The sequence below is a fragment of the Dama dama genome, chromosome 13, assembly GCF_033118175.1.
Source record: "Dama dama isolate Ldn47 chromosome 13, ASM3311817v1, whole genome shotgun sequence".
Lineage (NCBI taxonomy): Eukaryota > Metazoa > Chordata > Mammalia > Artiodactyla > Cervidae > Dama > Dama dama.
In genome coordinates, this window is record NC_083693.1 from 41,760,958 (window position 1) to 41,778,046 (window position 17,089).

The 17,089-nt window shown below is 52.3% G+C and overlaps 1 protein-coding gene across 8 annotated transcripts in view; it reads right to left on the reverse strand.

Annotated features, from left to right (window-relative positions):
* The window catches only part of PPCDC (phosphopantothenoylcysteine decarboxylase), a 44,844-nt gene that overhangs the window by 20,922 nt on the left and 6,833 nt on the right, over positions 1–17,089 (reverse strand). For 7 of the 8 annotated variants that reach the window (XM_061158980.1, XM_061158974.1, XM_061158975.1 and 4 more), the window contains exons 3-5: positions 4,820–4,915; positions 3,810–3,938; positions 49–217 (exon numbers count right to left, since the gene is read on the reverse strand). In XM_061158980.1, the coding sequence (XP_061014963.1) occupies positions 49–217; positions 3,810–3,938; positions 4,820–4,915 (394 nt within the window). The remainder of the gene's footprint in view (positions 1–48; positions 218–3,809; positions 3,939–4,819; positions 4,916–17,089) is intronic. The other variant, XM_061158981.1, reaches the window with a different exon arrangement.

Consider the following 17,089-nt stretch of genomic DNA (forward strand, 5'->3'; position numbering starts at 1 on the left):
GGGATCTGAGGCTGCAGGAATGAGCTGTAAGCCTGGCCAGACACCCACCTTGGTCTCCACAGACCAGCTTCTTGGCCACACAGGGGATCTCGATGTAGCCGAAGGCCTTGAGCTGGCCCACCTGCTGCTCGGTGATGGGGTGCTCCCACATGGCGGTGTTCATCGCCGGGCAGAAGAGCAGAGGTTTGCTGCGGTCCCAGGCCCGGATGACACAGGTCTGTGAAGAAGGAGGGGCGTGCCTGCTGCTCTGCCTGCCACCCCTCCCCAGACTTCCCAGATGTTACCCACCGCGTCCAGGCCACAGCCAGCCGTGGGCCCAGGGTGACTGGGGGCCACTGTCTGCTGTCTCATTACTTTGAGGATGTGTCTCTGGGTCCTTCTCACCTCCCCCCAGGCTCTGACACAGGGCCTGACATATAGGAGCTGCTCCGCTAATGCTGGCCATGGCCCAGCCACCTCCAAGCATACCTCCACTTCTGTGTAGAAAGGGCTCCCGGTGCCCAAGCATCTGTCTTCCCTATAGCCAGCCACACCTCGCAGTGGCTCTCGCAAAGCTGAGGACCAGGCTGCCCTGCAGGTGGGCACATCTACCCCACATTAGCTCTACTTGAGGCCAACTAAAGCGTGGCCATGAGAACAGCTTCCATAGGACCAAACCCTCTCCCACATGTTATGTCATGAGCCCGCACTGTGACCCTGTAAAGAAGCTGCTGTCCCATTTCACCGAGGGAAAGTTGCACTTCCAGGAGGTGAGCCATTACCGAAGGTGACACCCAGACAATGATCCGGGGTGAAGCTCTGCACAACACCCATGCTGTCTTCCACTGCGCTGTGTAGTTTCACTACCTCCCAGTGTCAGGCCCCTCCAAGTCAATACCAGAGCAGCTATGAAAAGGACAGACCAGCTCACAGAGTCTTCAGTGCTGTGAGCTTTGCAATCACATGGACCTGGGTTCAAATCTTGCCGTGCTCTCTGCTGTGACTAGCCATGAGAACTTGAACAAGTCCTTTCATGATAGGAGTCTGGGGTTCCTCTGTGCAAAAGCCCTCTCCCTGGGTGGTCGTGAGGATGGAGGGTGAGAATGCTTATAAAGCTCTTTGCACAGGCCTGGCACAAATACAGGCTCCAGAAATAGCAGGTCCTGTTATTATTACAGACAGGCTCCCTGGGCCAGAGGCTGCCTCGGAGGGAAATAAGCTCTGGGGCCCACAGTGGTGTACTCCCCTGGGCTCTGACCGCTCCAGGCACCTCTGACTGGGTTGTGGGCCCCTCAGGGAGCCAGTGGTGGGCACACCCCTTCCCTGAAGGGGAGCCTGTCTGGGAATAGAGGGGGAGTCCAGAGAACAATGCCACGGACGGGCCAGGGAAAATGCCTGCCCTCCTCAGGGCCCCTGCCCTCTCCTGTGACAGGAAGGAAGCAGGTCAGCACACAGCCTCAGGCCCTGGCTGCTCGCGTCATCTCAGACACAGCGCTTGTTTCCCCACCAAGTCCTCGCGGTGAGGCAACCCGGCTGTGAGTGGACAGTTTCAGTCCACACTTCCTCTTGGCCCCGTGCCACCTGCTGCTTCTGCAGAAGCCGTGAGCATACCTAGAGGAGTCCCCTGACTCCGTGTGAGGTGGGTGGTGGCAGGGCTGGGGTTTCTAAATGCCCTCAAAGCGAAGCACACCCACCAGAACACAAACTCAACCCCTCTGTGCCCCACGTGTCTCCAGTTTTTCCCATCTCATCACAAAGCTCAGCGCTTCCCGGACAAACCACAACTCCTCCAAACCTTCTGGCAGCAGGAGGGCTGAAAGGAGGCATCAGTTGCCATGGTCATTTCTGTTTGGCCAAGGCTGTATGTAGCACCTCAGGCTCTGCCCCTAGGAATCCGCTTGGGCAGAGAGAAGGCCTGGATCTGGAATAGAAGACCAGCTGCCAGCTGGACGGGTGACCCAGGGAAGTTATCTCCTCTTTCTGGATCTGCTTGGTTATTTAGCACAAAGAAGGGCCAGAGCCTGAGTGGGCCAGAGGGCAGAGAGAGATGCACGTCACCCAGGCCCACGGCCCAGAGACTGGGAACGTAGGTTCATACCTAGCACACAGCTCCAGTGCACCCCAAGACCTGGACAGTGTGCACTCCAATGTCAAGGAGAAGGTTTGAAGGAGGGGGGAAGCAGGGCAAGCCCCTTTGGGAGGATATAAGGAAAAAACATCTTTCGAGAGAGGACAGAGCCACAGACCATGATGACAACACCTTAAACTTTGTAGGATTTGTGGTTCTTTGAAATATTTGCACCTTCAAGTGAAACCTTTGAGGCACAGGGCCTCAGGCCTGGTCTTGGGAACATATTCTACTGCTCAGCCAACTCAGTAGGTGGGAACTCCAAAGATTCCAGGGAGCTCTGGCAGCTCTGAAGAAAAGAGGAAAGCAGAGCTTTCAGGAGTGAGCAAGGAGCTCTCAGAGTCGGCCCAGGCCGGGGCTTAGCTCCTAGAGGTCAGCGTGCCTTGTCACATCAGCTGGCTGCTGACCAGCCAGGGGAAAGCCCGGGCACTTGGTGAGATGGTGCTGATTACACACAGTGCTGACGCACTTAGATGAAAGTGACCAGTGGCCTGACCCTGATGTCCTGTCAGCCAGGCAGCAGCCCCACCAGGAGGCGTTCTTGACAACGCAGCCCAAGCCCGCCCTCCTCGGCACTTCCCCACCCCTGCTCCTGCCACACGATCTGTGTGTTGCTCTACTTCTGATCACCTGTGCTCTGATTCAAATGATGCTTAAATCACTAGCAGCTTCTTCGAGAAATACCTTAAGCACCCATCAACAAGCAAACAGAGAGACTCACTCCCTGTCTAACCCCAAAAACCTCGACCCAGCTTCGTTAGTGACTTCATCATATCAAACTCTGAAAAAACCTTCTGCTGTTAGCTGAAGTAAAATTACTGATTACCTCATACATGCAATAAGCCTTTACCGAATGCCTACTGTATGCCCAATACTGTGCAACGTGGTGATTCCATTGTCAAAGGACTGACATACCACATACCAGAGCACAGGCCAAAAACCCTCTCCTTCCAGACTGTCAGCGCCCTGCATCCTGTGTGTCTGTCCACATAGGGCCTGGTCCCTGGCAGGTAAAAGCTGGATGAATGAGGGAAGGGGGGTGATACGAAAGAGGTGGGAAGGATAGGGAACACACCCAGTCTTCCCAGGATGCTCATGTAAACCAAGGTTCCTTAAGGACAGCAGCTCCCTGGAGGTCCCTCAGGCCAAAGAGGATCCCCACTCCACAGCTGGGCTTCTCTTCCTCTCCTCCACCTCGAGCCTCTTGCCCTGTCTCCTTTCGTTCCCTTTAACATTCCACAATCTCAGGGAAGCTACTGCTCAGCCTTGTGGTTAAAAGTACAGGAGAGATAAGTGTGCCTGGGAGATCCATGAGGAGGTAAACACTCTTATCTGTTTGCCCCGTGGATGTCCAGGTCCTAGTTGGAAGGCAGAGCTAAAGGGGACCGACCACAGAGCCGGGCAGGGAGGCCAGCAGGAAAGTATCGGAGGGCAGCCCATGGACATGAGAGCCCAGGGGCCTGAGAGGCGGACACCTCAGAGGGCACTCGCAAGTCGAGTCCACCCATCAGGACCCAGGCCATCTGGCCACCTGCCGGAGCACAGGTAACACCGGGTGGAGGGTGGTCCAGGGGACTGTGTTCTGAGCAAACCCGCCCACCACACAGGGATCCCCAGGTGAGAAGACTGTCCAGAAGAAGCCTGCAGCCCGCACACAGTGAGCACGGCCCCGGGAGGGAGGCAGGCCCAGTGAGTCACTCACAAGCAAGTTGTCACAGATGCCACTGGCCACCTTCCCCAGAGTGTTGGCATCGAGAGGCGCCACCAGCATAAGGTCCGCCCACCTCCGCAGGTCGATGTGGAGAACCGGGTCCGATCGGCACTTCCACATCTGGCAGAGCGAAGGTAAGTGGGGTCACTGGGCCGGCCACTCTCAGGGTGGAGAGAGGAGGGGCCGGAGCGGTTTGAGGGTCACCACAGACCCGGGACACTGAGTCAGGGACCCAAGGGAGACCACCTGAATGCCCCCACCCCAGTTCCCTGCCACCCCTTTTGCAGCTACGCTGGTGAACCCTGGCTGTGGCACCAACGGCCTGAGAGAAACCAGGCCTGAGGAAACAAACGCTCCTTGTCTCTCTGAGCTATTCCCTTTATGGTTTGGTTTTCAAGAGAACTGACATCTGGCAGGGAAGTCCTGGCCTGTCTGCTTGAGGCGGATGCTTGGGTTGTCCAAGCCAGTGGAAAGGCTCTGGGCGGTGAGAAAAGGAGGGGGCAGGGTGGGGGAGACGGGCCAGCCAGAAATGTTCTAGGCTGAGAATGTTTAAAAATGCCTGGCAGGGCACCCCTGTGGGGCCCACACTCGACGTCTGGTGAATCGGCCAGTGCCCGCCCCGGCGCGGGAGAGCAGCAGGGGAGCCCAGCAGCCGTGGGAAGTGAGGCGTTCCCGGCGGCTCCGACGCTGGGAGCCACGTGGATGAGGGTGGTGGGAACAGGGCTCCTCTGTGGTTTCATCAGCCCAGATAAGTACAAGGACACTCAACCCCGGGCACGGGGCCAAAGCTGAGCTCTGCCTGGGGTGGGAGGAGACTGTGGGCCTCCTGCAGGCCAGAAGCTAGACAGATGTTTTCCTCATCGCCTCTGCCCAGAGGCCCTGACCGCGGAGTTGAGCCTACCCCGTCTGCTCTGGCCGCCAGGACCATAGGCTGCAGGGAGGACTGTCCTGTCCCGCTGATACAGACATGAGGGAACCCAGCCCAGGGGCCCAGCACTGACCTCCCATTCATCAGCGTCGCTGTAGAGGGTGACAGGAACATCCCGGGGGCTGTAAAAATGTTTGGCCCTCTCAGTTGTGACCACGGCTACTTTCAGCTGTCACCAAGAAAAGTGGGAGGGGGAGGGGAGAAGGAAAGAGAAACCGTTACCAGAGCCCCCAGCCTGGAGCCACATGGGGCCAGGCCAGGCCAGGTGACAGCTTTCTTCACAGCCTGGCTACGCAGAGGGCTTCTCCCTCGGAGGCAGTGAGCCCTGCGTTTGCACAGTTACTTCCGCTGTCACCCAGAGGTCAAGCCTCACCAGGTGCAGCCGTTTCACTTCCCCATCGGAGGGGCTGCCGAGGAATGAGTCACACAACTGTCCAGCGTATATAAAGCTGCAGGCTCCAGCCACTCGGGCAGGGACAGACCAGGGCAAGCAGGAGGGGGGCCCCCCCAGGAGGCTCCCGGGTCCTGAGCTCTGGGCTACACCACAGGTCTGCCCTCTGCAGGCCAAGGCACTAGGGAGCCTGCACGTGGTGTCTGCAGCCACAGCCCAGCGAGCAGGCAAGCACCTCCCAGGACTTCTAGGAACAGGCTTCATGGGCTCTGGCTGCAGACAGGCTCCAGGAAAACCAAACCTGAGTGCCCGACACTCACGGGGCAAGAGTGATGGTTCCCCTTGAATTATTCATTTAGTAGATAAATTAATGATGCAAACAAGGGAAATGGCTAACAGAACAGAAATAGCACATGATAGTGTGAATGACACCAGACCCATTTCCATGATTGGTAAACTGAGATGCTCGACTAACAAGCAGACAGAGGAAAGGGGCCCAGAAGAGGTGGCTAAGAGGGGAGGGGTGTAGGAAATTACATCTTTGGGGGACATTTATCCAGGAGGGAAAAAAGTTAAGGGTGACAGGACAGAAGTGACTAACCAGGGGGATCCCTGGGGACAGGGTCTGGGCCAGAGGTGCTATACTGCCTCGATATTGCCATTCAGTCGCTCTGACTGACTCTGCAATCCCATGAACTGCAGCACTCCAGGCTTCCCCGTCCTCCACTATCTCCCGAAGTTTGCTCGAGTTCATGTCTACTGAGTCAGTGATGCTACCCAACCATCTCATCCTCTGTTGCCCCCTTCTCCTCCTGCCTTCAATCTTTCCCAGCATCAGGTCTTTTCCAATGAGTCAGCTGTTTGCATCAGGTGGCCAAAGAATTGGAGCTTTAGCATCAGTCCTTCCAATGAATATTCAAGGTTGATTTTCTTTAGGATTAACTGATTTGATCCCCTTGCAATCAAAGGGACTCTCAAGAGTCTTCTCCATGTGGTCTACATGGGGGTTATAAACATTTTTAAGCCAAAAAATACTAGGTTTGCCCAAAAGTTCATTTGAGTTCTTCTGTAAGATGTTTTGGGAGATTTCACATAGAAAATCCAATTTTCTGGTTTCTCTCAAAAACCCAAGAGCTCTGGCACTGGGGGGGCCACACTGTTGCTTGATTTGAGTTGGTGGTGCTGGGTAACGGCTGCCTTCTTGGATGGGGTGTGCCCGTGCCATCCCCACCTAGTCCCTGCCCCTCCCTATCATCTTGCCAAGGCTCCTTCCCCTCATTTGTTTCCCACCTTTTGTGGGTTGTGGGACACCGTTCTGCACAGCATCTGAGAGTGAAACTGGAAGCAGGGAGTAGAAGTCTCAGAGGCAGACTGTGGAAGAGCTTCAGAAGGTCTGGGGCTCCCAGCCCTGTGGCAGAGCTCGCAGAGCTCCATCCTCCCGCTCCCTCCTCCTTGGAACCCACCAGCCCCCAAACGTGCATAGAACCTCCTGCTCCTACTGAGCAGGGGAGTCCCTCCCAGGAGAGCCCTGAAGGAGCCTGGCCCAGTTCTGAGCAAGGTGGCAAAGGAAAAGGGATGCTGTCCCCGCACAGAATCCCCCCTGAAGATGTCACAGGACCAGCACAGGTGAAGAGAGCGGAGAAAGGCAGGATGGTGCTGAGACTCTTAAGACCCAAGACAGTAATGAGGTAAGGTATGGGGCCAAATAAGTGAGAAGGAGCCACAAGAATATATAACTTTCAAACCAGCAGAAGAAAATTCAATCTACACAATAAAGGAAAGGGAGAGGAAAAAAAAAAAAAAAAAGCAGAGAGAATACATGATAAGTAGAAAGCATTAAATTAGATGGAAGAAGTAAGTCCTAATAGAATAGCAATTATAGTAATTATATAATTGGCTAAACTCCCTGATCAAGATTCAAACTCTTATACTGGATGTTTTAAAATCCATCAATCACATCAAAATGTCTTAAAAGACACACTTTAAAAGATATATAAAGCTTAAATAAAAGAATAAACTTGCAATTAGATAAAGTGGATTAAACTGTTTCCTCTCAAAGGCCCACTGAAATAAAAGTAAAGTGATTTTTTTTTAAGGTATGAACACCCAGAACAAAGAGAAGAGGACAAGAACAAAACCCAGCAGTTAAGATATGTTAACACAAAATATATGGAAATGGAAGGAGGCATCAACAGATCAGATCAGACAGGACCAGATGCTCTTTTTTTTAAAAATGAACATTCAGTGAACAAAAAAGAACTCTTGGAAATTAAAAGTACAAATTAGTCAAAGAAAAAATTCAATGTAAGTTTAGAAGAAATTTTTCAAAAAGTAGAACAGAAAGATAAAGAGATGGATAATAGTATTAAAAAAAAAAAAAGAAGAGGAGAAAATCAGAAGACCAACTTAAGAGGTCCAAAATCTGACTAATAATGAGTTCCTCAAGGGGAGATCAGTAAAATAGGAGGAGTGAAAATTACAAAAGAAATAAAATTAAAAAAAAAAAAAGAAACAAAGAAATAAAATTAAATTTCCCCAAACTGAAGAACTTCGAGGCTGGAACCATCTGTTCTGCCCACAGGGCTCTGAGAAGGTGGCACGCGGTTAGGCTCAAAAAACCTGGAGTATCACGTCCCGGCCTCCACTGAGGGTCGGTCAGAGGAGCCTGAGCCCACACCAGCTTCTCTGGAAGCCACATCCTCCTGTATTGACGTATACAGGGTTTGCAATCAGCAAAGCCTCAGGAGTTCTTCTCCCCCATGTTGCTGCTAAACCACAAGCCCCAACCTCTACCTGCACTGTTACTTTCCCAAAAGCAGTCCCTCACATTCCCCTGGTGAATTCCACCTTTCCAGAGCAGGCCCACTGTTTTTTGCTCGGTAGTGAAGAGCTCCTAAACTCTCAGTCCTGTTCCCCCTGGCCTGTTCTCTGCCAGTACCACCGTCAATAGTCCCAAGGCACAAATCCAAATCATGAAAAGAACAAGGTCAAGAGCAGAGGCCTTCCCCAAGGTCCATATGGGGTTTGGGGTGGGAAAGAATCAAGAATGAACCCTGGGCTTCCCTGGAGGTGCAGTGGACAAGGATCTGTCTGCCAATGCAGGGGACATGAGTTTGATCCCTGGTCCAGTAAGATTCCGCATGCCTTGGAGTAACTAAGCCCCTGCACCACAAGCATTGAGCTCATGTTCTGCAACTACTGAAGCTGGTGCACCTAAAGAGGCCACGGCAACTGCGCACTGCAACTAGAAAGTAGCCCCTGCTTACCTCAACTGGAGAAAAGTTCACGTGCAGCAACCAAGACCCAGATGAGCCAAAAATAATAATAAAATAAATTAAATTTTAAAAAAAGAGAATGAACTTTTTCAAGTAAGACCTGTAGGTCACCAACCACAACCTCAGCACACCAGGACAAAACTTGTCCAGTTCAGGAGATGAATCACCCAAATTGGGTCAAATCTCTTCTACCACCATTTATTCTTTTTCAAGTTCAAAAGAAAAAACTGGAAACAAAGTAGGATTCAAGAAGCCCCCACCCCACCCCAGGTCACACCACTGGCCTCTGGGACCAGGCGTTGTTTCATTGTTTTTTCCAAATATGTGTATCAGTCACCTCCATCATCCTGAGATTTCACTGCAAGCTTCAGGTCACTCTGGTGACCTCTGGACCATATTCTTGCTTCATCTTTGGTTATATGTCCTCCTTTCCATTTAACTGCTTTCCCATTTCCTTCTACAGAGGGCTTCCCTGGTAACTATATCTGCTTCTGGTCACTGCCTTCTTTTCCTTAGGGGACTAGTTTCTTTTATTTCTAAGAACTTCCTGACTATCCTGGACAGTTTGCCCCTTAAGATCACCCCGATTCATTCTCTCTATTCTGAAGTTTGAAAAGCTGCTTCCTGAAGAGCCAGTTTCCCTGCTCTCCCCTCTCTCCTAACTCTGCCCTGCTATCCCCAGGCTCTCCAAACAGTCTGCCAGTTCTCAAAATGAGGACTGTGCCTATGGCCAGCCTTCAGAAACACCCCCAGTTTGGTGATGGCCCTGTTCGGGCTCCCTCCTCCCTGTCAGCTCTACCCTTCACTTCCCTCTATATGCCCCTCTCCGTTTCCCCCGGCTCCTGGGGGAGTTCCAGCCAGGAGTCCAGGTAGGCCTCCCACCCTGGTCCACTGCCGCTACTTGAGATCTTTCCTTTAAGCTCCTCCCGAGTCTCTCTGGCTACCCTCCCAGGTTACACAGTCAGTGTTGGGGAGCTTCTTGGGGTCAATGTCTTTATACGAGTTACGTGAAGAGTATGTGATGACCATCATTCCCAAGGGCCCTCCCCTGACCCCTGTAATGCAGCCACCCCTCCTTGGCGGTGACCCTGACCCCAGTGTTGTCTGGCAGGCCCAGGCTAGTTTTTCTGGTTTTAGAGGGATGTCACTTGATAGGATTCTTCAGTCCCATGGGCTTTGTTCTTTCATTTTCATTCACTCTGTAAAAAGGTTCTGGGAGCCAAGAGCTAGGCCCTGGGTTTCCACACACTTTTTTTTTTTTTTCTTCACAAAAAAGGCAGGTCATGTTACCTTCTGAGATACTACATAACTTGGACTATTCATTCATTCACCTTGACCTTTCCCTCAGCAAATGCTAAGGAGTCTTGGCAGAGCAGAAAACTCCTGAGGACAGGAACCCTCCCTGGCTTCCTCTTACACCCTTCTGGGTCCTGGGAGAAGCAGGGCTGGACATTAAAACAGTCTCTCACACACTTCAGAGTTCCTGAAAGGCAGCTCTGTGCTTGGCCCCCTGGTGACACCCCTGCCAACAGTTTCTGTCTTAATATTTTTAACCTGAGCCTCTGTGTGATGTGACCAAGGCATGGCCAGGCCCTATAGGCTGCCTACATTTTGCTTAGCATTTATGGAGATTCCTTCCTGAAACCAGCTGGAAAGTCTGGTGTTCTTTCTCTGTTGAAAACACATCAGCAATCCCATCTGGGGAGTCAGGAAGGGGAAATGGGAAACAGAATTTAGGGCAATTCCTCCACTTCTACTGTTAGGCCCCTGGCCTGGCCCAGGCTCCTTCTGGAGCAGGTATCAAAGGGACCCGTGGAAAAGTATTTTCTCAGCCACAGGAGGAGATCAATCCCACGGCTCCAATGTCCACCTCTGCTCTCATCTCTGGCCTCTACTCACTACAACCAAGAGCTAGAAGCACCCTTCCTCAAGTGTAACAATCAAAAATGACATTGTCCAGGGTTCCCTGGAAGGCAAAACTGCCCCGATGGAGAACCACCACTCTACAGAAATCAGCTAAGAAAACTCTCTGCAGCAAAGAAAACATGTGACATCTGTGCTGTCCAGTACGGCAGCCTCTAGCCACACATGGCTACTGAACACGTGAGGTGTGGCTAGTGTGACAAGGGAACTGAACTTCTGGTTTTATTCCATTTTAATAATTTAAATGTGAATGCAGCTAGTGGCTATTGTGGGCTTCCCTGGTGGCTCAGAGGTTAAAGCGTCTGCCTGCAATGCGGGAGACCTGGGTTCGATCCCTGGGCTGGGAAGATCACCTGGAGAAGGAACTGGCAACCCACTCCAGTATTCTTGCCTGGAGAATCCCATGGACGGAGAAGCCTGGTGGGCTACAGTCCACGGGGTCGCAAAGAGTCGGACACGACTGAGCGACTTCACTTCACTTCAGTGGCTACTGTATTATATAGCACAGCTCTGGTACAGACAAGTAGAGAAGAGCCCCAACTGGAACCCCCAGCTGAGTGGTTAGACGAGAGCAGGTGTCCCTACAGGGCATGTGACTCTGGCTCCACAGGAGACTGACAAGGACTCTAAAGAGGAAGCACCAGCCATGACCTGACCTGGCACAAGGCAAGGAGTCCCGAGCTCTGGTGGCTTAGTCCTCTGGCTGTCACAGAGCAGAAGACCATGACATGGGCCTCCCAGTGTTGACACTGGCAGTGCCTGGGGCCCAGGGGCCAGCCAAGCAGCTGGCATGACCCTGCGCACGGGGGTGGCGGGTATACTACAGACAAAAGGGCTCTGGGTACAGTCAGCACATGGGGCAGGGGGGACGCTATGGAGGAGGAAGCCCCATAACACATCCCCGAGGGAGTTCCGGTTGGCTGAGTGGGTGTTCCAGTGGTTCACAATGATCTCTCTCCACTTGACGGACATTTACTGAGCCCGCTACACACACGGCAGCCAGAGCTGGTAGGGGCTTGGCGTGTCTGTCTAACGAGTGGGTGGGCGATATATGACCCCTGACTATAAAGCAAGGCGGACCAGGCAGTTCGCACCTGCCTGGGGATTCTCATCCTCACAGCTGTGGTTAGGTGGAGGAGAGAATGCCCATAACCTGAGCTCCTCAAGTCCGCTTGCTGATGGTTGTCAAGAAACCTGGTCTTGAGCCCCAGTTCTGCCAGCCCACTGGCTGGGGGATCTCAGGTGAATGCTTTCTCTCTGGCCTGGTTTTCCTCCTGAGCCATGAGCCATCTGGACCACAGGGCCCCCAAGAGCCTCTCCAGCTCACCATACCATCCTAACCCTCTTGTGGCCCTTGCTCTTCCCCACCAGGCTCTGACATTCTCTCCTCTGCCTCCAAACTGGCCTCTGGGGGAGCTGCTATTCTTGGCACACGGCCCTTCCTGCCATTCAAGTAGGACCAGGCTGCCAGTCCCTCTGTGCGTGTGTGCTAAGTCACTTCGGTCGTGGTGGACTCTTTGCAACGCTGTGAACTGCAGCCCGCCAGGTTCCTCTGTCCTTGGGATTCTCCAGGCAAGAATACTGGAGTAGGTTGCTGCGCCTTCCTCCAGGGGATCTTCCCGACCCAGGGATTGAACCCATGTCGCTTAGGTCTCCTGCACTGGCAGGCAGGTTACCACTAGTGCTACCTGGAAAGCACCCAATCCCTCTGTGCACCTCCCCAACTAAAGAAATTTCTCAAGAATGAAGCTAGAACAGCTGACTGCGGAGGCTCTCCCTCGGGATGCTATTCTGGAGTACCAGAGAAGGACCCTGGTGCAGGAGCCCAGGGCGGGCTGCGTCTGTGGCCTGTAGAACTCACTCCCTGGGGGAGCAGGCCAAGGAAGGACAGGGCCAGCCAAGTCAGCAGAAGCCCAAATAAATGCCTCAGACGGCTACAGCTGAACCAGTTTCCACAGCAGGACCACAGAGCAGGCAGGGGTTCCCTACCTGGAAAGAAAGGAAAACCTCAAACCAGGCCATGTTCCTTCTGCTCTCCTTTCCTCGATGAGAAGTATTTTTAAAAAAACAAAAGCATAAAATCACAAAAAACATTCCATGATATCCCCAGCAAAAGCTCCACTGACTTTAAAAAATAAAATAAGTACACACAGAGGTTAGAAAAATCAAAATAGAACAGAAAGACGCAAAATCCAAGTCTCCCATCCTGCCCCCATCTTGCCACAAGGGTAACCACCTCCAGAGGGAAAATCGCAGGCAGTTAACCTAGCCATGTGAACACACAAAAGGAATACTATATGCCAGCAATGGGCAAAATTTTTCTATAAAGAGCCAGATACTACTTTAGGCTTTGTCCCAACTACTCTGCTCTGTAGTAGCAAGACTGTAGCATTTAGTTGTCGGTGTTGGTCTAAGTTGTGTCTGACTCTTTGTGACCCCATAGACTGTAGCACACCAGGCTCCTCTGTGCTCCACCATCTCCCAGGGTTTGCTCAAATTCATGTCCATTGAATCGGTGATACTATCTAACCACCTCATCATCTGCTGCCCCCTTCTCCTTTGGCCTTCAATCTTTCCCAGCATCAGGGTCTTTTGCAAATGAGTAGACTCTTCACATCAGGTAGCCAAAGTATCAAAGCTTTCGCTTCAGCATCAGTCCTCCCAATGAATATGCAGGACTGATTTCCTTTAGGATTGACTGGTTTGCTCTCCTTGCAGTCCAAGGGACTCTCAAGAGTCTCCTCCAGCATCACAATTTGAAAGCATCAAGCCGCCATGGTCCAATTCTCAAATCCATACACGACTACTGGAAAACCACAGCTCTGACTATATGGACGTTTGTCGGCAAAATGATGTCTCTGCTTTTTAATATGCTGTCTAGGTTTGTCAGAGTGAACAAGTGTCTTAATTTCATGGCTGCAGTCGCCATCTGCAGTGATATTGGAGCCCAGGAAAATAAAATCTGTCACTGCTTTCATTTTTCCCCCTTCTTTTTGCCATGAAGTGATGGCCACAGGCAATACTTAAATGAATGAGTATGGATGTGTCCCAATAAAATGTTATGGACACTAAAATAAAATTTTATATAATTTTATGTGTCACAAAATATTTTTCTTTTGATTTTTTCCAACCATTTAAAAAGGTAAATAGTTTATATTTGTATGGTTTACAGGCCATACAAAAAGAGACCACAAGACTGCGGCCAGCGGGCCACACTTTGCTAACCTCAGCACCTTGCTCGTTTCACCCGTATCCTGAGGGCTGCCCCAGAGCAGCACATGAGATCCACCCAGCCTCCTAAACGGCTGCCTTGAATTCCATCAAGAGGTTGAACCATAACTGGCCCACAGTTCTACTGTTGGATATTTGGTTTGTCTCCATTTTGTTTTAAAATTACAAACGGTGCTAAAATGAACATGCTTATACATTTAGTGAGCTTCCATACCCCTACAGGGTTCAATCCTATGGGTGAATCAAGGCCTGTGACCATTTTTGGTTTCTCCAGATATTGCCAAAACAGTCCTCCAGAAAAGCAGAAAAGATTTCATTCTGCACATGTGCAGACCCTCTTCCCTCACTTCTTAACAGTCCTGAACGTCCTGACAGGCATTCTGGAAACTTAGCGTTCTCTAAGCCCAAGGTCTGCCAACTTCCTGGGTGGGAGATTTTCTCCACTTTCAGAAATCCTCTTCTGGCTTTCAGCTCTGCTGACACCTGCCCAGCAAAAGCAGAGAGAGGTGTCTGTCTTCTCCATAGTGAGGAGGGTGCCACCAAAGGGCACAAACTGACTGAGCTGACTGCTCAATTACAGGACAGTTACAGAATGCAAAACAGCCACAGCCCCTACATCCCAGGACCTTCTCTCAGGCTGCCTTTGGGTCCTAGGCCTTTCTGCCCCCACACCTAGAATCTCCTAGCCCTGACGCCAGGAGAGGCCTTAGAGAGGTATCAGTTGAGTATCCAGCCCCCACTTTACTGCAGGAATAAGAAAACCGAGGCCATAAAAAAGACCTGACCTGCCCAGAGTCCCAGCGTGAGAAATCCTCTACGCGGGACAGCCTCTCTCGAGGGAGGGCTGGCTCCCGCTGCCCAACTCCTCCCACCTCTCACACAGGCTCCAAGGCTTCTCTGCAGGTGGCCACTTTGGATGAGGGCTGGTGTGTGAGGCAACAATCCAAATCCCCTCCTCCCCATCACTCCCTCAGTCTCCCTGGTCTGCCTCCAGGTCTGTGGTCCTCCTGGGAAGTCTGAACACACTGATGAAGCAGCAGTTGTAAGCCAGGTCTGTAGAATCACCCAGCTCCTTGCCGCCCACAGCCCAGCTGCTTTTGCTAGCTGTTGGCTGGTCAAAACCTAGGGATCCCCAGGGAGCTCAGGAAAGCATGTGAACACATGACTTAAGCAAAGAGTTGAGGAGGACTGCTCTAAGGCACGAAGACTACTCCTGGGGGGTGACTCAGAAGGTGGGCACTGGCGAGATCAGTTCCATCAGGGAGTGGGGGACAGAGTTGGGGGGAGGGAACAAAGGCCACCGCCCCGGGTACAACACAAGGCAAGCAGGGATCCCCCGTGGGTTACCCACTGGGCCACTCTAGGAGATGTCTACCCACACGAAGGGAGGGCCGCAGGCCCCCCGAAATCAGCAGATGGACGAGGGCTCCACGGCTCCTCTCACATGGGCTGCCTCAGCAACCCCAACACCCTACACCACAAGTGGCTGCCCTAAAGGACACGCCAGCGAGAGAAGGGGAGAGGGTGAAGGACAGGAAACAAACACCGTTAAGTGCTTCCGTGTGCCAGGAGCTGTGCCTAATCGTTGGCACAAGATGACAAGTTGTTTCAGCTCTGCCCCCCCTCCCCCAGCGGGACAGCAGCCTGAGGGGATGGGTGACAGTCCTCATCTTTATTTTAAAATGACAAAGGCAGGCTCCCAGAGGCTAACTCCGGGAGTCCTCCCTGCTAGGTCACTGCCCTTCTGGGGTTGTTCAGCTTCAACTCCAACCTTCTGGAGTTGTTCAGCTTCAACTCCAGCCGGAGAGGGGGAGCCAAGTCCCGTTCCAGACGTGGCCTGTCGACAACAGAGGCTAGACTAAAAGGCCGGGGGCCGGCTGGAGAGCCTCCCTACTCCAGGCAACCCTCTCCTCACACCCGGATAAATGCTGGCCGTGTGGGATGGCAGGAAGCAGTAGAGCTGCCATTTCCCTCTGCTCTGAGGCTGCCCATCTGTTTCCTGGGATAGGACTCCCTGCCCCCACCCGGCCCCAGGCCGGAAATTCACTTGCTCTGGGGCTATGGGAAAAGGGAACTCATGGCTCCCTCCCTCCCCAGAGGGCAGCGGCAGAGGCTGCCTCCCGCCCTGAAGGCTCTCGCTGGCCAGCTGGGTCCTGGGCACACGAGAAGGGGGCAGGCCAAAGGGGTTCCTGCCCCACCAGCACCACTGCCCAGCCTCTGAGCAGCCACAACACCCTCCCCTCTTCTGGCCTGACTGGCATCCCTGGCTGCCTGGAGGGTGAGGTAAGAGGGTGACTTTCTGAGTATAAGTTTGTGGAAACTTTAAAAAAAAAAAAAAGGTTTCCCGCCCCTGCCTGTGAGTCACAACAAGGTCATCTGCAAGTGAGCACTGCCCCCTGCTGGACGCTTCAGGTACACCCACCTGTGTCACCCTGACTGAGGTGCTGTGCAGACGTAAGCGCGGAAAAAGCACATCCTGCGCCCTAGCAGTTTAACACCCCACAAAACCAGCGTCACAAACGGTGTCAAACGTCATGTGTGGTTCCCCAGCTTGGTCAAGACTCTCTTCTTAACCAAACATTCAGTTCAGTTCAGTTCAGTCACTCAGTCGTGTCAGTTCAGTTCAGTCACTCAGTCGTGTCTGACTCTGCGACCCCATGAATCGCAGCACGCCAGGCCTCCCTGTCCATCACAAACTCCCGGAGTTTACTCAAACTCATGCCCATCAAGTCGGTGATGCCATCCAGCCATCTCATCCTCTGTCGTCCCCTTCTCCTCCTGCCCCCAATCCCTCCCAGCATCAGGGTCTTTTCCAATGAGTCAACTCTTCGCATGAGGTGGCCAAAGTATTAGTTTGGCCACCTCATTAGTCAGGCTCTTTTGAGCCACTTTGCAACTAGGCCTGTCCCCAGGCTTCATCCTCCTGAGCATGATTCCTGCTGCTGCATTGGTTTACTAGCCAGAATCTCGCACCCTCGCTATGTGATCAGTCTGGATATCTTACCAGGCTCCTTATCCCCCAACACTCCCTAGACAATGTCTGATCACCTGGGCTGCCTTCAGAAAGAATCAGCCAGGACAGTATGCTAAAATCTCCCTGAGCCTGATGTTTCTTAATTTTACATACATACATACATATACACACACACACACACACACACACACCACTCCTTGGCTCCAAAGCTTCACTTTTCCTTGCTGTATTCATAATTAAACCCAATTCTATACTGAGGTCTAGTTTCCCTTATCACTATAGTTTTCCTGAGTAAAATCTCTTTTTCCACTTCTGGTTTTTCTTTAACACATCAAATGAATAAAACCGCATGGGCCAAGGCAGGCCAGGAAAGCTTTTACGTGAAGTGTTAGTGAGGAAACTGAAAGGGCGAGGGAGAGTAGGGAGGGCGGCACAGCCTGGAAGGGGCTGGCCCAAAGCAAAGGCCATCAGGGGCTGCTGGAGGGTGACAAACCAACAAAGGGCCTAGGATAATGAAGAAGTGGGGTTATCACTTGCTGGCTTTCACAT